The sequence below is a fragment of the Myotis lucifugus genome, unplaced genomic scaffold (genome assembly GCF_000147115.1).
Source record: "Myotis lucifugus unplaced genomic scaffold, Myoluc2.0 scaffold_84, whole genome shotgun sequence".
Classification (NCBI taxonomy): domain Eukaryota; kingdom Metazoa; phylum Chordata; class Mammalia; order Chiroptera; family Vespertilionidae; genus Myotis; species Myotis lucifugus.
In genome coordinates, this window is record NW_005871132.1 from 3,627,882 (window position 1) to 3,653,579 (window position 25,698).

General features: G+C 37.3%; 1 protein-coding gene across 2 annotated transcripts in view; it reads left to right on the forward strand.

The window, feature by feature from the left end:
- The window catches only part of STXBP5L (syntaxin binding protein 5 like), a 198,185-nt gene that overhangs the window by 51,386 nt on the left and 121,101 nt on the right, over positions 1-25,698 (forward strand). For both annotated transcript variants that reach the window (XM_023755805.1, XM_023755806.1), the window contains exons 6-9: positions 3,514-3,577; positions 15,061-15,144; positions 18,340-18,463; positions 22,691-22,769. In XM_023755805.1, the coding sequence (XP_023611573.1) occupies positions 3,514-3,577; positions 15,061-15,144; positions 18,340-18,463; positions 22,691-22,769 (351 nt within the window). The remainder of the gene's footprint in view (positions 1-3,513; positions 3,578-15,060; positions 15,145-18,339; positions 18,464-22,690; positions 22,770-25,698) is intronic.

Sequence of the window (25,698 nt, forward strand, 5' to 3'; positions counted from 1 at the left end):
AGTAGAATGAAGAAAATGAAATTATTATGAGAAGGACTATAAGTTGCCAAGACACTTCAAACTTAAATTTTTGAATGGAATATCTAAATAAAAATTAATGTGGAAATTGGAGTTTTCTTTTTCACTTGCCTTGGCTTTGTGCTTCGGATGGAGACAATGACAAGATGAGATATGGTCAACCTTACAGTGGAGCATCCCATCGCTCTCCCTGACCAGGCTGTCGGCACTAGGTTTTTGAATAAGGGTGTGAAAGATTTTACAAGGAAACAGCAATATGATTCTAGTGGTCGGCAAACTGCGGCTCGCGAGCCACATGCGGCTCTTTGGCCCCTTGAGTGTGGCTCTTCCACAAAATACCGACTTCTGTGCATGGGCCACGAAGTTTCAATCGCACTGTACATGGGCGCCCGCACGTGGTATTTTGTGGAAGAGCCACACTCAAGGGGCCAAAGAGCCGCATGTGGCTTGTGAGCCGCAGTTTGCCGACCACTGTCCTAGACACTAGAGCAAAGTGAGCCTGGAGCAAGTTACTGTTGTGGGTGGGGGATGGAGGGAAAGCAAAGGTGAGAGACATAAGTAAAGTCAGAGTGTCGAGGAAAAATTAAAAGGAAGATATCCTGCAACTTCTAGGAAATCTCCACCAATGGAGCAAAGAAAGCAAAAGACCTCTATTATTCTGTGAGCACCAAACCAAACTGGGTTGGGGTCTCAGACGATTTGCTCATATGATTGCAAAGACAGACATAAACTCCTGGATTGGAGAGGGCTCTCCTGATTGGAGAGGGTGCAGGTCAGGCTGAGGGACCCACCCCCCATGCACGAATTTCGTGCACCAGGCCCCTAGTCTAATATGGGAATAGATGGCAGTCTAGGACAGAATACAAAGGAATACCAATATTTAAGATATAAAAACAAAGTCCACAAAGGAAACTATCAGGAACCATTGGGGTGAGTGGGAGGGTAAGAAATAAATAGGGATACTTAGAATAATTACTGGGCATTATTTAGATAGACATTTATGAATTTAAGTTTATTGATAATTCTATCTAAAGTATTTTTATGGGATTTATAGAATCTGGAGTATACAGATGCTTTTTTAAGAAGTCAATTTCTAATGGCCAATTTTTCCCTTTGATGGGAAAAATACCTTTGGTATTTTCTAAGTTTTATTTTTTCACAATAAATAATATTTCTTTTATACTTAGAAAAAGTCATTACAGGTAGTGGAAATTTAATGCTAGATTATTTTCTGACTTGAGTGTCTTATAGAGTCTGAGACTCTAAATGGAAGTCTTGCAAATAATCTAAGTGTTTCTCAAAGTGTATTTCAGTGATTTCCTTAATATAGTCAATGAAAAAGGATTCTAGGAATCAATAATTTTGGAAAATATTGAAAATTTGCAATGCTCATTTGCATATTATAGCCCTAAGAAGTTCTATAGAAGAAGAAAATATTTATCTTTGTTTAATTCAGGGTTTCCCAAGCTTTTTTTGATATGGAACACTATGTGAAATGCCTTATCTATTCACTAGTTTATTATGGAGTACACTTTGGTATTCATTGCTCCAATCAAACCCAAGAGACAGGGGTTTGTGGCTTATTGGGTATTATTAGTTCCAAATGGATAATTGAAGGACATTGTTCTTTATCAGAGGCATTTATACTATAATAAAACACTGAATTTATATGTAAATTCCCAGTGCAGGAATTCGTACACCTTGAAAGGAACTGTGGGATGTGAGGCTGAGGTGGGCACAGGGGCGGGTGTTGGCCCATCTTCCGCGCCCCCGCCCGGCCCCTCCTGCTGCAGCCCCTGGTCCCCTGTTTGCCGGCAGCCCCGCTCCCGCCACTGCCGCTCCCACATGCTGAAGGTGCTGGCCCCACTCGCACCCACTGATGGCACCAAGCGATTGGGGCTGGCGCCGGGCGCTGGCAGTGGGTGTGAGTGGTGGCTCCGGTGTCGGCAGCAGGTGTGAGCGGGGTTGGCACTGGCAGCAGGTGTGAGTGCCGGGCGGGACTGCGGCACGCAGGAGCAAAGAACTTTCAGTAACCACCAGAGGCTCACCCAGATGACAGCGACCAGTACCCCGCCTTGGTCTGGCATCCCCACTCACCTGCTCCACCATCCCACCAGGGCCGATGCCCACCATGTTCCACACACACACCCCCTGGTGGTCAGCACACATCATAGCAACCAGTTGTTCGATTGTTCCAATCGTTCCGCTGTTTGGTCTATTTGCATATTAGCCTTTTATTATATAGGCTAATATATCTGCTAATAGCCCTATAAGCTTTTTATAAAGTCCTGTTTGATTTCTTCCTGCATATATACTAGAATGCAAATAGTAACTCTTACTTAGTTATTCCAGTGATTTATTTACAACAATCATTATACATACTATTTATTGGGTACTTACTATGTTTTGACATTATATTAGGTGCTATACATATATTCTAATCCCCACAATTATTCAGTAGGATTAGTACTACTCCCTCCATTTTTTGATGAGAAAATTTAGGGTAAAACCACTAACAAAATATCTATTCCTTTTAGTCACTCTGGGGAGTCAGTATCTGGTGAACTTGGAGATACTTAATTTGTCACTTTTCTCTGATTCCAGTTTCTAAAATTTAAATCTTTATTGTTTTGTGAAGAATCTTTGACGATTTTCATGTGTTGTTAAGAAATAAATTACAGCTATATCAGTATAATCATAATAGAATTGATCTGGCACACTTAGTTCATTGAAGAAAGGATGTGGAAAAGTGAGCAATAATAAATCTGTGGTCATTATCAGGTCATGTCATATTTTACCATGACATAATCACACTCAACAATGATCTAAGTTAAAGTAGGAAATATAAAAGAAATATGCCAGATATCAGAGTAGAATAAATTTAAAGTCATATTGACAGAGCATAGAACTCTTTAATAATATGCTCTTAGACTCATAATGATCTGTTATTGATTACCGTAGGTAGCCAGATAAATGAGTCATAACAATGGACTTGGTTTTCCTAGTTGGCCAGTTTTCTGTATGCTAGCTATCACTAGAAAGAATTTTCTTATAAATCTGTATTTTTGTAGGAGATTTTATGTCAAAAGAAAATTTTAAATCAGGTATGTACTTTGCACTTTGGTTGAAGCAGGTTTATAGCATCAGCCTTGTGGCTTTGCAAGTTGTTCTTTGTCTGTATAGGTAAAAGTTTAATTTCAAACTTTCAGAGGCCCAGATTTGGTAACAAATACATAAGATAATACAGAATCCCATTGTTTTGTGGGTCTATGTTCTTAAACCTGATTTAAAAAAAAAAATCACGCCTCCTTTAATAGAGTAAGTAGGAGAGAGAAAAGTAATCTTAAAGTAAAACAACCCAAAAGTTAAGTGAATCTAAGCTAAACTCTAGAATATTAAGAGTGTATTCCAGTATAATATTAATTTTTTCCAGTTTCTAACAGTATGGTGTTTTAATGTTTATTTTTTAATTACTGTTTTAAATTGATTTAACAGATCCACAAAGACTCATCCAGGTCCAGTTGTACATTTAAGTGATAGCCCAAGAGATGAAGGGAAAGTGAGTATTACAGTGTTATTCTTGCATTTATTTTCCTCATTCTTAAATAAAGATATTACTTGCTATTTAATATCTAACATCTCTAGCACAGTTCATGGCATTCACTTTAATTTAAAATTAAAATATGTTGATTGAAATGTTTAATAAACTAAAAATGACAAAGGTTTCATCAGAGAAGCGAAAAATATAACAGAGAATAAAATAACTGTAAATAGATGAAGAGAGAAATAGTGATCTGGAAGATAGAAGAAAATATCTAGACTAAAGCATGGTGAGATAAAAGGATGAAGAGCATTTGGGACATAGTAAAAATGTGTAATATCTGTGTAATTACAGTCACAGAAGAACAGACATAATGCGATAGCAGCAATATATGAAGAGTGAATGAATGATTTTCTAAAACTAATGACAGATATTGAAATCTAAGATGTACTATAGACATAAAGCAGGCTTACCAAAATGTGAAGTTCACATATGCATATCAAAGACAAGGAGAAAAGTCTTAAAAGAAGTCACAGTATAGAAAAACAAAAAAAAAAGCAGACTAACAGCAGAGCTCTCAACAGAAAAATTGGAAATGAGGACAAATGAGTGATAATATCAAGGTTCTGGGGGGAAAAAGCAACTGCTTACACAGAATTCTATACTCTACCAAAAAATTATTAACACCATATGATGATATTATTGCAACTTAACATAATTTGCAAGAATTTATTAATAGAAAATGTACTCTAGTGAAAAAACTAAAGAAGTTCTCTAAGAAAATAAAATTGATCCATTTTAAAAGAACAGAGAAGAGGAGTAAAGAAAAACAAACATGGATAAATATAAGGGACTGTTTGATACAAATAATAGTAATGAATTCTGGGAGTGTAAATACAAGTTAAAAATAGGTCAAAAGTTGGTATGAAATCAAATGAGTTAAAGTTCTAAGGTCTTTATAACTTCCAGAAAGTAGTACAAATACTAATTTATATTATAGTTTGATGAGTCATGGAAACATTTTGTATTCTCGTGGTAACACTAGAAAAATAAAAATACATTTCTAATGGATAAGTTTATGGAGTAGGACACTGCAATAATAAGTACTTAGAAAGGAAAGGAAATAGTAACATTAAATAGATGGCACAAATATAAAACAGGTAGATTTTTTCTAAAATATCAGCAATTATATTCAATGTAAACAGATTAAATAGGCTAAAGGACAGTAATTTTCAGATGTGTCAAAACATATTGTTACAAGAGACACACTTTAAACTTAAGGATATAGAAACATTTAATGTAAAAGGATCGGAAAAGATAGCATAGAAACCCTAAGCAAAGAAAACTAGCTATACTAATATCAGACAAAGTAAATGCCTTAATTCAGGTGTTATAACAAAAAATACAATAGACAGGATGGCTTAAACAACAAACATTTTTTTCTCATAGTTTTGGAGGCTGGAAAGTCCAATATCAAGGCACCAGCAGACATGGTATCTGTTGAGGGCCTGGTTTCTAGATGGCCATCTTCTCACTGTGTCCTCACATGGTAAAGAAGACAAGAGAGCTGTTGAGTCTTTTTTATAAGACCACTAATCCCATTTATAAAGGTTCCACTCTCATGACCTAATAACCTCCCAAAGGCCCCACTTCCTAATCCATTACCTTTAGAGTTCAGATTTCAAGATATGATTTTTAAGAGGACACAAACATTTCACATCAAGTATGAAGGCAGGAAAAAACATGACCCATAAAACATGTTTCAATAAATTTCATTTTTATAGTTCATAAAAGGAGACCTAAAAGCAAGAACTTTTTCTAAAGAGAAGATTTTGTAATACTCAATTCAACAGGAGAAGTAATAACCCTCAATTTGTATATGTCTAATAATATAGCTTTATATTGTATAGGCAGTACTTCCTTTGCATGGTACCATGTTAACTGAAACATGCATAAGTGAACCATGTTTTTGTTTTCCATGACTCCTTAGTGGGTGAGTGTAATTTGACAGAACTAAAAAATATAAAGCAAATTTGACAGAACTAAAATGAAAAATACCCAAATTTGCAAATGTAGTTGAAGATTTTAATACACGTCTCTGAGTCACTGAAAGAATAACAATAATAATAATAATAATAATAATTATTATTATTATTATTATTAGTGAGGACAAAGAAAATTTGAACAACATGATTAACTAATTCAACCTAATTGATGTGTGTAGTACATTATACCCAATACCTGCAGACTACACATTATTTTCTAAGTGTACCTGGAATATTTACTGAAGTTGTACATTTGTTGACCCCTAAAACATGTTTCAATAAATTTCAGAGCATTAAAATAATGCACAATATATTGTGTTAACCACAGGATAATTTAGCAAGATTATCAAAGATAAATAGGAAACCTCCTAACTACTTAGTAATTAAGCACTATATTTCTGAATAACTTATGTGTCAAAGAAATCAGTATTAAAATTAGAATATATTTTTAATTATACTAGAAATGTGATAGAGTAAAACTCGTGGACAGTAGCTAATGCTGTGCTTAGAGGAAAATTTATATATTTTTATTGAATTTGTTAAAAAGTGAAGAAAAGCTGAAAATCAATGATCTTAGTGTAAAGTTTGAAATATAATGAATTAAACTCAAAGTAAAAGATAGATAATGATAAAGATGTGATGGTAAATTTTATGTGTTAACACAATTGAGTCATGGGGTAACCAGAGATTTGGTCAGATATTATTCTGGATGTTTCTGTGATGGTGTTTTTGAATGAGATTAACATTTAAATCAGTAGTCCAGTAAAGCACATGGCCTCCCGAATGTGGGTGAGCCTCCTCCTATCAGTTGCCTGAATAAAACAAGACAGCTGACCTTCCTCTATGGCAGTGGTTCTCAACCTCTGGCCCTTTAAATACAGTTCCTCATGTTGTGACCCAACCATAAAATTATTTTCATTGCTACTTCATAACTGTAATGTTGCTACTGTTATGAATTGTAATGTAAATATCTGATATGCAGGATGGTCTTAGGTGACCCCTGTGAAAGGGTCATTTGACCACCAAAGGGGTCACGACCCACAGGTTGAGAACCGCTGCTCTATGGGAAGAGAATTCCTCCTGCCTTATTGCTTTCCAACTGGGACATCAGCTTTTTTCCTGCCTTCATACTTGATCTGAAACATCAGCTCTTCCTGGATCTCAAGCCTGCTGGCCTTCTGGTTGGAATTACACCTTCAGTTCTCCTGGTTCTTCAGACTCAGATGGAACTATACCACTGGCTTTCTGGGTCTCCTGTTTGCCAACTCACCCTGCAGATCTTGGTACTTGTCAGTCTCTATAATCATGTAAGCCAGTTCCTTATAATAATCTCTTTCTGTATATACATCCTACAGGTTCTATTTCTCTGGAGAACTCTGACTAATACAAAATATGAGAACAGATATTAAAATAAATAGAAAAAATGTAGTACATTAGTAACATCAAAAGTTGATTTTGTGAAAATACTAATAAAATTGATGCATCTCTGGCAAGCTGATCTAGAATTGAAGAAAAAAAGTACAAAGAACACAACTAATTTGCATTCATCTCAGAAACACAAAGGTGTTTTAACTTTTCATAGTCAATATCATATCCACATTAACAGAAATAAGGAGAAAATGTATTACAATAAAAAGAAGCATTTTAGTTCAACTTCCCTTCACGATAAATAAAAATCTCTTGTAACATTAGGAAAAGAAAAGTAATTAATATAAACTTCACTTATTTACCCAAAATTATGAAAATATCCTCCTTAATGGTGAGTTAATGGAATGTTTTCCTCCTATAATAAGAAATGATATAAAGATGCTGATTATATACATCTTTTATTTAACATTGTGCAGCTATTGACAATATTAGTTGTTGAAGAAGGTGAGAAGGAACTGAAGCTCTCATATGCAGCTTTTGGAAATGAAAACTGGTATAATTAATTTGGAAAACTGCTTGGCACTATTAATTAAAGTTAAACATACTCTTACCCCATGAGTAAATATGGATAAGTATATATCTGACAGAAATGCATATATGTGTTCAACAAAAGGCATTTACAAGTTTGTTCATAACAACATTTACATTACCTGTAAAATGAATAAATTGTGGGGATAGTAGTTACCTTTAGAGAAAGAGGATGAGGATATTGACTGGGTAAGGGTGTGAAATAGGCTTCTGAGTGTCTTGTATTGTTTTTCTTCTATTTCTTGTTTTTCCATTGTGTTTCTTGACTTGGTAGTATTTTCTTAAGTATGTTCACTTCATCATAATTCATTAAAGATACATCTATAACTTGTGTACTTTTCTCTGTACGTCAATAAAAATATTTATTAAAATACTAGAGGCCTGGTGCATGGATTCGTGCACCAGTTGGGGTCCCTTGGCCTGGCCTGCGCTGTCTTGCCATCCAGGACCGCTCAGGGGATGTCGGATAGCTGGTTTTGGCTGGATCCCTACAGGCCTGATCCAGTCAGGAGGGAGCCCAATCCTGTGCATTGAGCGAGTGTCCCCTGGTGGTCAGTGCATGTCATAGCAGCCGGTCGACCGGTCATTTGGTCGCTTAGGATATATATATATATATATATATATATATATATATATATATATGTGTGTGTATATACATACATACATACATACATACATAGACTAGAAGCCCGGTGCATGAATTTGTGCACCAGTGGGGTTCCTTGGCCTGGCCTGTGGGATCAGGCTGAAACCGGCTCTCTGATAACCCCCGGATTGCAAGAGGGTACAGGCCAGGCTGAGGGACCCCACCAGTGCATGATCAGAGCCAGGTAGGGACACGGGAGGTTTGCCAGCTGGGGAGAGACCATGAGAGGGGTCCAGGGTGTGTCCGGCCTGTCTTGCTCAGTCTTGATCGGCTGGATTCCAGCAGTAAGCTAACCTACTGGTCAGAGCATTTGCCACCCCCTGCCCTCGGTAGTCAATGCATGTCATAGCAAGCAGTTGAGTGGCCTTAGCATATCATTAGCATATTATGCTTTGATTGGTTGAACAGATGACTGTATGACCAGACACTTAGCATATTAGGCTTTTATTATATAGGATTCCTGACAAAAGAAATGTATAAAAATGAATTAACTCACACTTCCTTATGTATATATGTATGTATATGTTAAATATATAGAACCCAAGATCTCATTTAATGGGGAAAACACTAGAGGCATTGGCACTAAAGTCAGGAAGAAAGCAAGGATGCTGACCCTCTCCACTATTTTTAACGGATTTTTTTGTAATGTGGTTAGATACATACAAGAAAAGGAATATAAATTGGGAAGGAAGAAATAAAATAGTCCCTATTTTAGGTTATATGGTAATATACCTGGAATGCCTGTGAAAATCAACATTAAAATGAATACAAACAGTGAAAGAATTTAGAGGGTAGCATATTAAAATCCAACCATAGAAACAGTACCCTCTTAGAAGAGACAATTAAGAGATGATCCCATATAAAACAGCAACCAAAAATTCAAAATAATTAGCTATAAAATTAAGAAAATCTATGTATGGAAGACTTTCCAACTTCCTGAAAGATATAAAAGTGTACTTGAATAAGAGAAAGGTATTCTTTGCTCTTGGATAAAAGGACTCATTATTTTTTCTTCTATTTCCTGAAATTTGGTATTTAAATGTTTTTTTCTAAAGTCAAATGATTATATCAGTAAACAATTAAAATTGTCGATTTATACATTTTTATAAAAGTATACATTTCTCTGTTGACAAATATTTACATGTGTCCCACAATTTTCAATATGAGGCATTTGTGTTTAATTTCATAATGATTTCTTTTTACCATTAATTATTTAGGAGTATATTTTTTAGTTTCCAAAATATTTTTGGCAGTGACTTCTAATTATTTTGATACTTTGGTGTGTGTTTTTTTGTGTGTGGGGGTGTTTTGTTTTTTAAATCCTCAATATTTTTTCTATTGCTTTTTAAAATATATATATTTTTATTGATTTCAGAGAGGAAGGGAGAGGGAAAGGAGAGAGAGATAGAAACATCAATGAGAGGGAATCATTGATGGGCTGCCTCCTGCATGCCCCCTACTGGGGATCGAGCCCAGAACCTGGGCATGTGTCCTGACTGGGAATTAAACCATGACCTCCTGGTTCATAGATGAACACTCAGCCAATGAGCCACACTGGGCATGGTCTATTTCTTTTTAGAGAGTGGAAGGGAGGGAGGAGAAGGAGAGAGAGAAACATCGATGTGTGAGAGACACGTCAATTAGTTGTCTCTCGCATTCACCTGGACTGGGGCCAGTGATCCAACCTGCAACTCAGGTTGTGCCCTTGACCAAGAATTGAACCCATGATCCTTCAGTGAGTGGGCTGATTCTGTACCCACTTGAGTCACACTGGTCAGGGCTGGTGTTTAATAATTAATTTAACATGCCCTGACTGGTTTGGCTCAGTGGATAGAGCGTCGGCCTGCGGACTAAAGGGTCCCGGGTTCGATTCCGGTCAAGGGCATGTACCTGGGTTGTGGGCACCAGTAGGGGGCGTGCAGGAGGCAGCTGATCGATGTTTCTCTCTCATCGATGTTTCTAATTCTCTATCCCTCTCCCTTCCTCTCTGTAAAGAAATCAATAAAATATATTTTAAAAAATAATAATTAATTTAACATACATTTATCAGATAATCTATTTTCCTCAAATAGTGTTCCAGGTTCTGATGATATAGTAGTGAAGAAGTCACCCTACTTCTGTGCCTTTATGGTACTTACATTCTATTATGGGAGGTATATTTTTAAATTATCTATATATAGAGAGAGCCAGGGTCCGTAACGTCCACAATGACCAAGGCTGGACTGAACACTGGAAGTCAGTGCTAGGTTGCCATGGCGACCCAGCACTGACTGCTGAGGGGGCTGAGGATCAGGCCCAGAGAGAGGCCTGCAGAGAGAGAGACAGGGTCTGATCCGCAGCCTCTGTGGCAGGTGTTGATCAGCTGTTGGCTCTCTCTTTCTCTCTGGGCTTTGCCAGCAGCTGCACCTCTGTTTCTCTCGGGCCTCCAGGGGGGCTGCTGATCAGCCCTGCCTCTTTGATCAGGCCCAGAGATAGGCCTGGAGACGCTGACTGGCATAAAAACTGACCAATCAGAACCAAATCTGGGTGAAGTGTGAGGAGTCAATGGCTGCCTAGGAGGTGGAGCTTTTGACGCTGACTGGCATAGTAACCGACAAATCAGAACCAAATCTGGATGAAATGTGAGAAGCCAATGGCTGCCTAGGAGGCGGAGCTTTTGACGCTGATTGGCATAGAAACCGACCAATCAGAACCTAATCTGGTGAACTACGAAGACAGAACCTAAGATGGGGGTTGAGGAGGGGTTTTAAGGGCAACAGCTATTTGGTGTAAGGTGTAAGAAAGTGGTTCCATTTTTTAGTGACCAGTTTGGCAGTGTGGTGCATATAGCTGGCTATCAGTCCAGATATAGGGATTATGTTTTTTTTGTCTGCCAAGAGCATCTCCTCCTGATGAAAAAGGCTTTTCTTCCCCATTTAAGCAATCCTATCCTATATAATCTATACTAATAAAAGAGTAATATGCTAATTAGACCGGGTCGACCTGCCATCTTCCAGACATCCGACTTCCTTCCGGACAAAGCCATGGTGGTGGGGGCCGAGGCAGAGGCAGTTAGGGGCGATCAGGCAGGCAGGCAGGTGAGCGGTTAGGAGCCTGTGGTCCTAGATTGGGAGAGGGATGTCCGACCGGCAGTCAGACATCCCCCAAGGGGTTCCTGATTGGAGAGGGTGCAGGCTGGGCTGAGGGAATTTCCCCCCCTTGTGCACAAATTGGGGGCAAGATCAGGCCGGCAGGGGAAGGCAGCTGGGGGTGAGACCAGGCTGGCAGGGGAGGCAGTTGGGGTGATCAGGCAGGCAGGCAGAGAGGTTAGGGGCGATCAGGCAGGCAGGCAGAGGGGTTAGGGGCAATCAGGCAGGCAGGCAGAGGCAGTTAGGGGTGATCAGGCAGGCAGGTAGGTGAGCGGTTAGAAGCCAGCAGTCCCAGATTGTGAGAAGTATGTCTGACCGCTGGTTTAAACCAGCGGTCGGACATCCCCCAAGGGGTCCCCGATTGGAGACGGTGCAGGCTGGGCTGAGGGAACACCCCTTCCCCCCATGCACGAATTTCATGCACTGGGCCACTAGAGTGTGTGTGTGTGTGTGTGTGTGTGTGTGTGTGTGTGTATTTATTTATTTATTTATTTTTTTACATATATAAATATATGTAATACTCTATAGTTTTATGTTTTGGTGTGGTCACACATGTTTTAGCATGATCTTGTTTTTGTCTTGATCCATCATGGTCACAGAATGACCTTGTCTGATATCTCCTGGATGTCAGGGGCTGCCTTTCTCTATCTTAGTTCTCTAAATGATTCTACTGTTTTTTTACATTTCCTGTATTATAATAGTGTATAATTATCTTAATAATTTATGACATTTTGAGGTTCAATATTTTATATTTTGTAATTTTTACTGAAGCTATTGCTAATAATGTTTTACAGCCTCCATTTTTCAAATGTTTACTTCAAAAAAATGTATTAGCATTTTAGAATACTATTTTATTAAATCTTTGGGCTCAGATCATGAAAGGTTATATTATTCACTAGACGCCTAATGCACGAAATTCGTGCATTTGGGGGGGGTGTCCCTCAGCCTGGCCTGTGCCCTCTCACAGTCAGGCAGTCGGACATCTTTAGCGTTGCTGCGGAGGTGGGAGAGGCTCCTGCCACCGCCACTACGCTTGCTAGCTATGAGCTCAGCTTCTGGCTGAGCGGCACTACCCCTGTGGGAGCACACTGACCACCAGGAGGCAGTCCCTGCATTGAGCGTCTGCCCCTGGTGATCAGTGTGCTCCATAGTGACTGGTTGTTCCGCCGTCAGGCCGAAACCAGCTCTCTGACATCTCCTGAGGGGTCCTGGATTGCGAGAGGGCATAGGCTAGGCCAAGGGACCCCACCGGTGCACGATTGGGGCTGAGGAGGGACACGGGAGGTTGGCCAGCATATTACGTTTTGATTGGTTGGACGGCCTACCGGTCAACCGGACACTTAGCATATTAGGCTTTTAATATATAGGATTTTTTCACTTAAGTCAGATTTTTCAAACTCTTTAGATGTACAAATCTCATTTCCATATACTCTGTAGGAATTTTTCTCATATACTACATAGGAATTGGTTTTATTGTCCATCATTTTCTATGGTATGTAAAAAGAATTTATTTGAAGTTGAAACACATCTTAGTACAATATGCATGACTTTATGTAAATTTTATTTTAGGAAATATTCTTTAAATTTACACTTTAAATTTAGCAAGTCATGCCCTTTAGTTTGTAAAGAAGCTCAATTGTTTTGTCAAATTAATTTTAAAATTTATTGTTTATGGTTTAAAAACAAAATAAGAATGTTATAGCTTCAAAAATAAGCATACATTGCTTTCCTGACCTGATATATGAAATTTTGTTTATTTCCTGTTAAAACTACTAGCTGGTTTGTTATTTTTTGTGTAAGTGATTAAGTCTCAGGATGCTATGTTGGAGTAGCTTATAACCAGCACTATATTTTCCATTTTACCACTAGGTTTTTTGTGTGTGTTTTTTTTAATATTGAAACATCATACTGTATAACAATTCTCATCAGAGAAATATTATTAATAGATTTCTAGAAAGTCATCCTAAGGCAAATCCATGGGCAATATTATTATTTCAATACTGGCCTATTTTTATCCTTCCTGTTTTTTCAACCAAGGATAGATTAAATTTAATGAAACATAAGCGCTCAGAATCATAGCAAAAATCAGCATGGCTAGATGGCTAGCACTAGTTGAAACTTGAATATGATCTTATAATGATCTGTTCTGAGATTCTTTTATTTTAAAACTAGAGGCCTGGTGGGGGGGGGGGGGGCTCCCTCAGCCCGGCCTGTGCCCTCTCGCAGTCTGGGACCCCTTGGGGGGGTGTCCACCTGCTGGCTTAAGCCCGCTCCCCGGGGAGATCGGGCCTAAGCTGGCAGTCAGACATCCCTCTGGCAGCCCGGGAGTTCTTGGGGGATGTCACTTGCCAGCAGGGAGCAAGCTTAAGATGCAGTCGGACATCCTTAGCACTGCTAAGGAGGCGGGAGAGGCTCCCACCACCACCACTGTGCTGGCAGCCGGCAGCCTGGCTTGTGGTTGAGCAGAGCTCCCCCTGTAGGAGCACACTGACCACCAGGGGGTAGCTCCTGCATTGAACGTCTGCCCCCTGGTGGTCAGTGTGTGTCATAGTGACCAGTCATTCTCAGTTGTTCTGCTGTTTGGGTCAATTTGCATATTACCCTTTTATTATATAGGATAGAGGCCTGGTGCACATGGGGGCTGGCTGGTTTGCCCTGAAGGTTTCACGGATCAGGGTGGGGATCCCACTGGGGTGCCTGGCCAGCCTGGGTGAGAGGCTGAGGGCCGTTTTCAGGCTGGCCACACCTCCTTAAGGGTGGGGGTCCCTCCTGGGGTGCCTGGCCAGCCTGGGTGAGAGGCTGAGGGTCGTTTTCAGGCTGGCCACGTGCCCCCACGACCCAAGCTCCCAGCCTCTCCTTTTTTTCTTTTTCTTTTTCCTGAGATTTATTTATCTTCTATAATTGAAACTTTGTAGTCTTGAGCGGAGCCGAGGGCCGGCCAGGGCAGGTGGGAAGCTTGGCTTCCTCCATCGCCAGGGGAAACCCAAGCCTCCTGCTCGCTCCAGCTCCGTGGCCGCCGCCATCTTAGTTGGGTTAATTTGCATACTCGCTCCTGGTTGGCTGGTGGGCGTGGCTGGTGGGTGTGGCTTGAGTGTAGCAGAGGGATGGTTAATTTGCATGTTTCTCTTTTATTATATAGGATGAAGAACATGTTTTTTAATTGTCTTATTTATTGGTTTATAAACAACTATTAACCACTTTTAATGATCTGAATCTCTAGAATTTCTTTGTGAACCTCTAAGTGTTCATGAATTTGAGTTTAAAATGCTGTTATAAATCAAAGAAAAAAGAACTTGATAAAGAGAAACTAGATGCCAAATTTGTGGCCACATTTTCAAGTGTATAGGATCGAATGGCATTATACATAATTTATTAAACTTACTTCATTTCATCCTTTATTTCATCTTTATTTTTTCTATCCCTTTTTTTCTTTTGCTTCAATTTCCTTATCTATTTTTTTTTGTTGTGTCATATATTTTTACATATTTTCTCAATTTCTCTTTGGAATGAGGCAGATTTAATTGGTAAATGTTTATATTGAAATAGCATATTTGCCAGTTTTTTAAAACATAGGAAGTCTATATTCAGGATCTAGAAAAATTGGTATTCTAAATAAAGTTGTATTATATAGTATGATTTAATTTTAATGTATTAACATTAAATTTTATTTGGAACAAATTAAAATTAATGTTAGCATTACAAAATGATTGTTCTAATGTTTCCCAGCTGCTAATAGGTTATGAAAACGGTACTGTGGTATTCTGGGACTTGAAATCTAAAAGAGCAGAACTGAGACTTTATTATGATGAGGTAAGTGATGTCTTCTGAAATATTTGAAACAGTGTTATGACTTTGTGTCTGTTTTTTGCTTTTAAGCTTTGTATGTTACCAGTATTCTTATCATTGGGACACTGACTGATTCTGATTCAGTGCCTCATACTTCCTGTTGGCATTTGCACAAGTTCCAATTCTGGGTTGTTTTTCTGAGTGGGAATTCTGCCTTGACTGCCCATTTTTTGGGCCCTTTATGGCATCTTACGTACTTTGGTGCCTATTACCTATACTGTATAGCCACCTTCATCTAAAGTTTTTTCCTTTCTTTAGGCTGTGTGCTTTTGTCTTAACTCATTATCCTTAAGGTCTCTAAAGACACTATTCACACAGAAAATTATTTTTATGTATCATCAAATTTAAGTTGTTGAATGGTCTTATCTTCTAGTACTGCTGCCTTAGAATAGAGATTTTGTACATAGTAATGCCTAATAATAAGAGTCAGTAAGATCTTGAAGTTTTATTGTACTTAGTTGGGGCTGATTAGGGTTTCATTTAGAGAAAGCAATTAACTCCTATTTATAAAAGAATAGTCTCTGACCTGATACTTCATATGTTCAGAGATTGATTCTAGGCCATTAATTATTTCCATCATCAGGAAAGGCTAATGTGAAGACAGTGAAGCTGGAGGCAAAGATGAGAAGAAAGGGGAATTGCCTCTTATAGCTGTGAAAATAAAGGTTAACATCTGTGCTTTCAATTAAAATTTTAAAATGGTAGACTAGGGAGAGATAGGAGGAATATACAGGTCAACAATTGCTGTCTGGTATCACCCATGCTTATAGGGAAAGAGTTCAGAAGAATGTAAGATAACACTGATATAAATATAAAAATAAATTTTAAAAACATTTCTTTTATAACCCTTCCTTTCTGTGCTCCCTCCAATCCCCTCTTAACAGTTTTTAAGTTTTGATACTTACAGATAGCCAAAGATTTACAGGTAATGTGGGCATGCGTGGTGAAAAATACTACGGCAAGTGATGTTATACAAATATACTCTTTATGATAAAATTTCGGGGCATCTTAAATCATAATGAAAGAAGGATTTTCCTTTTGTTAAATACACAGAATGTAAAGATAAGGATGGAGATTGTTACCTTTCTCAAGACTAAGCAGCTAGATAAGAGTCTAAATACCATCTGGGAATTTAGCCAGTTGGAACTAGCGTAGAGCAGCTAAAAAGGAAATCCAGAGGAAAATGCTGAATCGATAGTTTTCTTATGGTCTTAAACAGTGTAGAAGGAATGTTTCTAACCTTAAAAAGCAAGCAAAAGTATTTACAATGAAATGTTTAAATAGGACTAACTATGTTTAAGTCAGTGGACTACTGCACTCTAAGCACTTTCTACCTAGAAATCATTTTAAATATTGATTTTATGATATATGTATCATTTCCTTTGGTTTCCTACCTTTTCAGTGGCTTTTACTAACAAGATTATCATTTTAAGACATATAGTGGAACCTCATTTCTGTTTTCTACATTTTAAAATTCTTTTTGAATTAGTTGTATTTTAGTAGAGCTTTAAAGTCCTTTTTAAGAAAAGGGTAGGGTATAAACAAATAATTAGAAATTAAATATTTATTCATTAAGTCAGGTCAAATGCCACCTCTTCAATAATGCACTCTTTGACATTCTCCTTTCTAATAACAAGTTGTTTTTACATGTCTGCTCTTCTGTACAATACATATACTTCTTTTATAGTACTTACTTGTTTTGATTTTGTGTTGTAGCTATTATTTTGATATGTCTTCTCTAGGAGGTAGAAATTGACTGGGATAGGAAGAAGGGATGGGCCTGAGGACACTTTCTCTGCCCCCACCATATGTAGAAAAGCAGTCTGAGAGAACTTAACTGAGGATCATCCAAGTTAACACGTAGAGGTGGCAAGAAGTGACATTTCCCTTCTCTGCCTAGTAATGAAGAGCAGGGTGAGAAAAAAACATAAGTCCACAGTTTCATATTATCTTTTCCACTTAATCAAATCTTATCTTTTAAAGTATAGCTTATATCCTGTTTACTTTATGATATGTCTAATGATTACTCTAGCATCAGTTATCTGTAACTCTAATAATACTTATTGTTTGGAAGTTCATTTACGTCAGTCTTTCCTAGCTCATTATTCTCTAAGTCCCCTTAAGGCAGTGGTTCTCAACCTTCCTAATGCCTCGATCCTTTAATACAGTTCCTTATGTTGTGGTGACCCCCAATTTCATTGTTACAAATTGAACATAATTAAAGCATAGTGATTAATCACAAAAACAATATGTAATTATATATGTGTTTTACAATGGTCTTAGGCGACCCCTGTGAAAGGGTCGTTTGACCCCCAAAGGGGTCGCGACCCACAGGTTGAGAACAGCTGCCTTAAGGAAAGGATCCTGTTGCATATATCTGTTCAGCTTTTATGTCTACTAGAGCACCTACTTTATGCTACCACTGGGAATAAATTTGGGAAAATGGAGTAACACTTTTTAGTTTTCTTCCACAACTACAGAGTGAATCTGTAAATATAAAAAATTAATTCTTCTTGCTTCAAATCAATTTAAATTTTTTATGTTGGAGGAAATATGGTACTACAATGATTGAATATGGGTTTTTTAGTTAGATAGACCTGAACTTTGAGTTGTGTGACCTGAGCAAGTACCTCAATCTCTCTAGGCCTATTTTCCCATGTGTAAATTGGAAAAAATAATACCTGTTTTATAGGATTAAATGAAATAATGTACATAAAGTACTTCCCATTGGTCTGGCTCATCATTAGATATGGTGGCTCTTATGTAAATTGTTTTTTAAATTAGCTACTTTAAGTGGAACTAGCCCACTACCTTACCAGAAATCATCTTCAGATAACCTTTCTTGTACTTCTATGTAAACAATTTTTCAAAGAAACATTATAGGATACAGGGAGGATGCAGAATTTATATCACATTATGGGATCTAATGATGTTAGAAAATTTACTTAACTTGTATTTATCTCAGGAGATGAGTTTTTGTACCCTTTTATAAGCCCACAAAGGGATGAATCAAAGATAGTATAATGTGGGTCAGAAACATTATGTAAGTTTCTTAAGTGTTATTGCTATAATAATTTTATGTCAATAATTTTTCTTTGAAATATAGAATGATATAACATCAACTTTCACTCTACTTGTTTTTAATTGTTATTCCATTAGGCTATTCATTCAATTGATTGGCATCATGAGGGCAGACAGTTCATGTGCAGCCATTCAGATGGTAGCTTGACTTTATGGAACCTGAAAAACCCAAGCCGTCCTTTCCAGATCACAATTCCACATGGTAAGAAGCATGCTTTCAAAAGGAATAAACTATAGAATTATAGTGCTTTGATTTAAAGAGGTGGTATCAATGTGTTTGGTAGAAAGAAGCAATAGGACATAGCTTCTGATTCTAAATACCTATTTTATACCTCATTCAGACCCCCCACATTATGCCCCAAACTTCCTGTCTATCCACTTTCCTACTTAGTAAGTGATATTTATATAGACCTTTCCAACCAAAAATTGGATAATGGATGGTTGATATATCTGAAACAGAGGAGATAATAAAGGATATTTGGCCAGTTTCTAAGTGTTAAGGAGAATGGCATTACCTAGATCTGACTTTCTTTCTTTCTTTTTTTTTTTATTGCTTAAAGTATTACAAAGGGTATTACATATGTGTCCCCCCCCCCCCCGCCCTTGACAATCCCCTGGCCTCCCCCCAGTGTCTTATGTCCATTGGTTATGCTTATATGCATGCATACAAGTCCTTCGGTTGATCTCTTACCCACCTCCTTCCTGCCCCCCAACCCTCCCTGGCCTTCCCGCTGCAGTTTGACAATCAGTTTGAGGCATCTCTGCCTCTGTACTAGATCTGACTTTCAGACCTAATTCCTATACTGCCTTGTTACCTGTTGTTTTCTAGTTATTGCATTTATTTACATTTCTGCCATTTGGTTCCACTAAATTATGAGGACTGTGGTATTATTATAGGTTGTATTTATTTTATCTTCCTCATTGAAAAGAGTATTTAGCATTTATGTTGGGCATGTCCACCTATCTTTGATTCAGATGACCATATTATTTTCAAGAATATTGGTAATCAGAATTCTATGTTTATCTCAAAGTGTTGGTTGTTTCTTAGAGAGGTCAAAACCTACCATTTAATCAAACACATTCTATTTTATAGTTTCTGAGCATTTATAAAGTGTAACATTTAGAAAACAGTGTTTTTTTTAAAAATAATGGGTGACTTATAAATCACAAGATGGAATTATTTCATCTTGTGTTAGTCTGCCATGTTTTGTACCACAGCTGCATGTTCCATCTGCAGATGATTAATACATTTAATCTGAAGTGCTTTACTTAGAGATTACTTTAAATTTAGACACTTACATGAGATGGTTTATTTAAAGATTGCTGTGCTGGGCTGGTTTGGCTCAGTGGATAGAGGGTCAGCCTGTGGACTAAAGGGTCCCAGGTTCAATTTCGGTCAAGGGCACATGCCCGGGCTGCGAGCTCGATCCCCGTAGGAGGTGTGCAGGATGCAGCCGATCAATAATTCTCTCTCATCATTGATGTGTCTATCTCTTTTTCCCTCTCATTTCCTCTTTGAAATCAATAAAAATTAAAAATAAAAATAATTGCTGTTATGGAAACTTTGGATACCTATTTGCTGTACGTCTACTCAGGTTTAATTATTTGTTTCTGTGGTGGGTTCTCCTCCCCATCAACTCTCCCCCCCCCCCAATTTTAACTTTTATTTGCAAATGTGTAATATGGCTTATTCATACATTTTCTATTTACTTATATTTTCACTAGTCAACTTTGATACAAGTTCTTTTTGGCTTGCCTGGGTAACTGATACTTTCATATATTTTACCATATCTATATTTATTTTATCAGTTTGGGTTTTTCTATAATTCTGTTTTTTAAAAAAATGAAGTCTGTTCAAAGTTGTTGAAAACATCAGCATCTGCATCTCTCATAACATATACATCAAATTAAATTCCTGCTGCCTCACTATGACATAGTGAAGCCAGTGTCAGTGATTTCAACAATAGAGGCCTCCATTGTCATATCTATCTATATTCTTTGGATTCAGTTTGTTTTTTTCTGGTTCAGCTATTTTTATCTTCTAAAATAAAAAATTTTCTCTTAAGTACTACTTCAGCTGTATCCTATAAATTTTATATGTAATTTCATTAATAATATGTAATTTTTGTTAATATTCAGTTTGAAGTATTTTCTGATTTCTATTATAATTCTCCTTTTTACCTGTGAGTTAGACACATGATTTGCCTGTGGTACCTCCTTTGTCATTTTTATATTTGTTTTGTTTAATTTAGTACATTTTAAGCTTCTAGGATGGTCAGTTATTTCTTTGTACCCTGACAAATAGTACAGTACTCTGAGCATAAGGAGTATCAATAAACGCAATTTTTTATTATAATGTTTTATACAATACTACATTTAAGCTACTTCAATTACTGACAGGCAACAAATATAATTAAAGCAGAAATACTTCACCCAAAAAATAATTTTGGAGTTGGAAATTGAAGTAAAACGTTAATTAATTGGATGTCTTTTCTATTAAAATTGGTGTATAATACTAATGTGTATTGGTTGTAAACTAGTAATTGCTTCCAGATGTATAAACAACTGTAAATATACTGTTGTGGTTAATTAACGGCTTGGTGATTATTAGAGAAGCACTGGCTAAAAAAGACATCACTGTGTAAAGGATGGGTTTCTTTCCTGGCTCTTGCTTCCTTCAGTTCTCTTATCCCACTCATTACCCAAACCAGTAACCCCAACCAGATGTTCCTCAATCCCAAGACCACTGTTCAGTGTGAGTCTTGAGCTAGAGTTGTCTCTTTGTAAGGCATCACAATTTACTTATTATGTCAGCAATTACTTTTTATCTATAATAGATACTTTTACATCTTTTTTTTAATGAGAATGATTATGACCAATATTTTATTATTAGTTGCCTCCTTATTGACATAGGGTAAAAGAAAAAGCAATTTTAGAAAAAATGCCATGGAGCAGATTCGGCGTGTTTTATGCTAATACCCTACCCTTTAAACATATTAAATATAACTATCTTGACATCCTATTTGGATTTGGCTGTGCCATTCTAAAGCTATCCTGAAAACTTGAACATATATGCATGTAAACACCTACTTATAATAGGTATCTGTGTCTATAAACAACTGTGGCAATACAATAATAAATAAGGGTACTTAAAATAAAAAATGTATAAATCTTCTAAAAATGTCAATTTTATTAAAATGAGACAGAATATAAACAAAAACATAAATTGAACGATAAGTAGTTAAATGCAGAAGTAGCCCTACCTGGTTTGGCTCAGTGGATAGAGCGTCGGCCTGTGGACTGAAGGGTCCTGAGTTCAATTCTGGTTAAGGGCACATGCCCCGGGTTGTGGGCTCGATCCCCAGTAGGGGGCATGCAGGAGGTAGACAATCAATGATTCTCTGTCATCATTATTGTTTCTAGCTCTCTCTCTCTCTCCCTCTCCTTCCCTCTCTGAAATCAATAAAAATATATTTTAAAAAACAAATGCAGAAGTAGCTTTGTTTCCATTTCATACTTTCTGATTCTTTATTCAAAATCTTATAAAATCTAAACAACATAATCTTTCCTTTACAAGAAACCACTATTTTTGTTGTATGCAAATAGAATACATCATTAAATTTACTTTTTAAAATCATGAAACATACTATCTGTGTTTATCATCTAATGAACTTTCCTTTAAATGAATTTAATGAAAATGCAGTGATATTGATAGTCTGTAAGCTTTGAATAGCATGTTTTTCTGCAAATGAATGGGGTTTGCTTGTGTTATAGATAAAATGTTGAGTATGGATCTTCATAATAACACATTTCATTTTGTGCATAAATATGTATGTGTGCTTTCAATTTAAAGATTGATTATTTTATCTTGAAACTTAAATAATTAGCTCTGGCTGGTGTGGCTTAGTTGGTTGGAGCATTGTCTGATACACCAAAAGGTCACAGGTTCAATTCCCAGTTAGGGCACATACCTGGGTTGCAGATTTGATCTCAGGTCAGGGCATGTGTAGTATGTGACCAATCAGTGTTTTACTTTCACATCAATGTTTCCTCTCTCTCTCTTTCTACCTTCCTTTCTCTCTAAAATCAATAAAAGTATATCCTCGATTGAGGATTTAAAAGAAAAGGAACTTAAATAATTAAAGTAATTTTACATAAGACTATACTTATACATGTAGAATGTAAAACAATATAAATTTGATAAGTTTACATATAACTTTATTGACTATATAGCAGTCAAGTATTAGGATTCAATAAATTGTTTACAAATTCAACAAAAATGTTAGGCTACATAGACATGTGTTTATCCTATTAGGAAAAATACATATTACATTATTATTTTCTTTATATTTCCTTAGTCAAACTTTTTAAGTCTCATGGACTAGTAGAATTTAAATCAGATTTAATAAAATTCTTTTTCTTTCTTTAGGAAAAAGTCAAAGAGAAGGAAGAAAATCTGAATCTTGTAAACCAATACTTAAAGTAGAATACAAGACCTGTAGAAACAGGTATGCACTTTTACTTTGGGGATTATTGGAAAATATGCAATAAACAGAGACAAGAAAGGCAGATAACTTTTAATGTTGATGTATTGCTTAAAGTTTTACATAATTATATTACCTGGCTGAATCCTTTACATTAACAATAACAGATTTCTTACTGTTTAATAAGCATATATGTGATGATCATTATTATGAATACTAGTGATCTGGTGCATGGATTTGTGCACATTGAAAGGAAATTAATTAGAAGGTGGCCAGCGAGGTGGGACTGGGCAAGACGGGCCAGACATGCCCTGGAGCCAACCTCCCGTGGTCTCTTCCCAGCGGCCCCATCTGGGGTGGCGCTGTGGCTCAAAAGGGGTCTGTGGAGTGAGCGGGGTCCCTCAGGCAGGTGGGGTCCCTCAGCCTGTCCTGTGGGGATCAAGCCGAAACAGGCTCTCCAACATCCCTCAAGGGGTCCTGAAGTGTGAGAGGGCACTCTTCGAAGTTGCTGTCGTACAGGGTGTGGAATGCAAATGCAAGTGTGCAGTAAACCAGATTCGGTGCCAACAGTGTCCTAGCAACAACATAATGCATGACCGAAGGTGGAATTGAGCGGCCCACGAGGAATCAGGCTCCCTCCTCTCTGGTTTCGGGTGCATCACCTGAGAACCATGGCTGCCAAGTCACTGCAGCTCAGCAGCTCCTGCATTGAGTGTCTGTTCCCTAGTGGTCAATGCACATCATAGTGACCAGTCGGATGGAGGGAGGGACACTTAGCATATTAGCCTTTTATATATATAGATTACAAAGAACAACTTGCTTAAAATTTTTATGAATAGTCAGTTGAGTATTATACACATTAATTTTAACAATGTAGGGCTTTTGGCTATGTACATTACAAGTAGCAGTCATTTAGCATTATTAAGAAGAGCTATTTACCTATTGGTATTGCACATGAAATAATTAAATACATAACCAAGCCTCTGTACTTTAGGTTTTTATACTTTGAAATTGGAAAGATTATCGTTTGTTTAAAAGATAAACAGTAATGTACATTGGCATAAAATAGTATTAAATTTTAATATATAGAAAATTAAAGAATACTTAAAATTCTATCTTGTGTATATATAGCAGCCATATCCTATACCTCAACAATGTTCTTTTTACTTGCAATAATTTTTAGTGGCAATATATTCATCCAGAATTACCATAATTCCAAATCTTGCTTAAACTTTAATTTTATTTTTACTCTAAATTGGATAATCCTATCTTGTATTACTTATATGCTCACACTAGAATGTTTTCTTGGCATCATAGGTACTTTTAATGTTTGTTTATACCTACTATTATAAAGACTTAATAGTATAAAATTGTGGTAATTTTAACCAGTTAGCTTATGTATATATAGTTTATTTATATATATAAAGCTTCTATAAAACATCCTATATAATAAAAGGGTAATATGCAAATAGACTGAATGGCAGAATGACCAGTCACTATGACACACACTGACCACCAGGGGGCAGACTCTCAGTGCAGGAACTGCCCCCTGGTGGTCAGTGCACTCCCATAGGGGGAGCACCGCTCAGCCAGAAGCCGGGCTGACGGCTCATGAGGAGTGGGCCTAAGCTGTCAGTCGGACATCCCCCGAGGGCTCCTGGACTGCAAAAAGGTGCAGGCCAGACTGAGGGGCCCCCCCACCCCCGAATGCACGAATGTCATGCACTGGGCCTCTAGTATGTGTATATTTGTGCAATTTGTTTGGTGTATAAAATGAAAGAGAATACTTGCTGATTTTGAACCTGTTATGGTCTAGTACAGCCGTGGGCAAACTACGGCCCGCGGGCCGGATCCGGCCCGTTTGAAATGAATAAAACTAAAAAAAAAAAGGACCGTACCCTTTTATGTAATGATGTTTACTTTGAATTTATATTAGTTCACACAAACACTCCATCCATGCTTTTGTTCCGGCCCTCCGGTCCAGTTTAAGAACCCATTGTGGCCCTCGAGTCAAAAAGTTTGCCCACCCCTGGTCTAGTAGCAGAAGTAAGGCCATAAACTTGTGCTTTCCCTATAACATGTGAGGTACTTTTAGAGGAATATGCTATGAGAGCATAGCAAAAGATTACCTAAACCTGCCAAGAGGGAGTGGGGAGAATAGTGAAGAGAGAAATCAGTGAATTTCTTCTTGGCTTTCCTTTTGAAATGCCTAAGATGGTACTAAAAAGGCATGATTTGATGACAGGCAAAGGGAGGAAAAGGGTGAAGATGGAGATCAAGAATTCAAATCAAGGTAGTGTAAAGTAATGATTAAGATCATTGGCTTATAGAGTAAGATATCTATATGACCTTGAAAATTATAATTAACTTTGATTTACTCACTTGTGATGTTTATGAAAATTAATGAAATTATGCATGAAGTTTGTAATGTCATAAATTTTATGAATGGCACATAGTGGATTTCTTAAAAACAAATTATTACTGTCATCATTATAGACATCCCATTTTTAAATGACTCAACTGCTCCTAAATTAATGATTTGTTCTAGTAATGGTGATCCAACTTTGTGTAAAAGCAATTCTTCAGACTTCTAATGTAAAATAATTACATATGTATTATTAATTATCCTATGTACTGTATAGTTAAGTACATTGTTACTATATTAGAAAAGGAGACTAAAAAGCAGAAGAGCACTGATATTAAGAGTACTGAGATGTGCCCTAACCAGTTTGGCTCAGTGGATAGGACATTGGCCTGCGGACTGAAGGGTTCCAGGTTCGATTCCAGTCAAGGGCATGTACCTTGGTTGCGGGCACATCCCCGGTGGGGGGTGTGCAGGAGGCAGCTGATCAATGTTTCTCTCTCATCAATGTTTCTAACTCTCTATTCCTCATTCCTCTCTGTAAAAAAATCAATAAAATATTTTTTTTTAAAAAAAGAGTACTGAGATGTA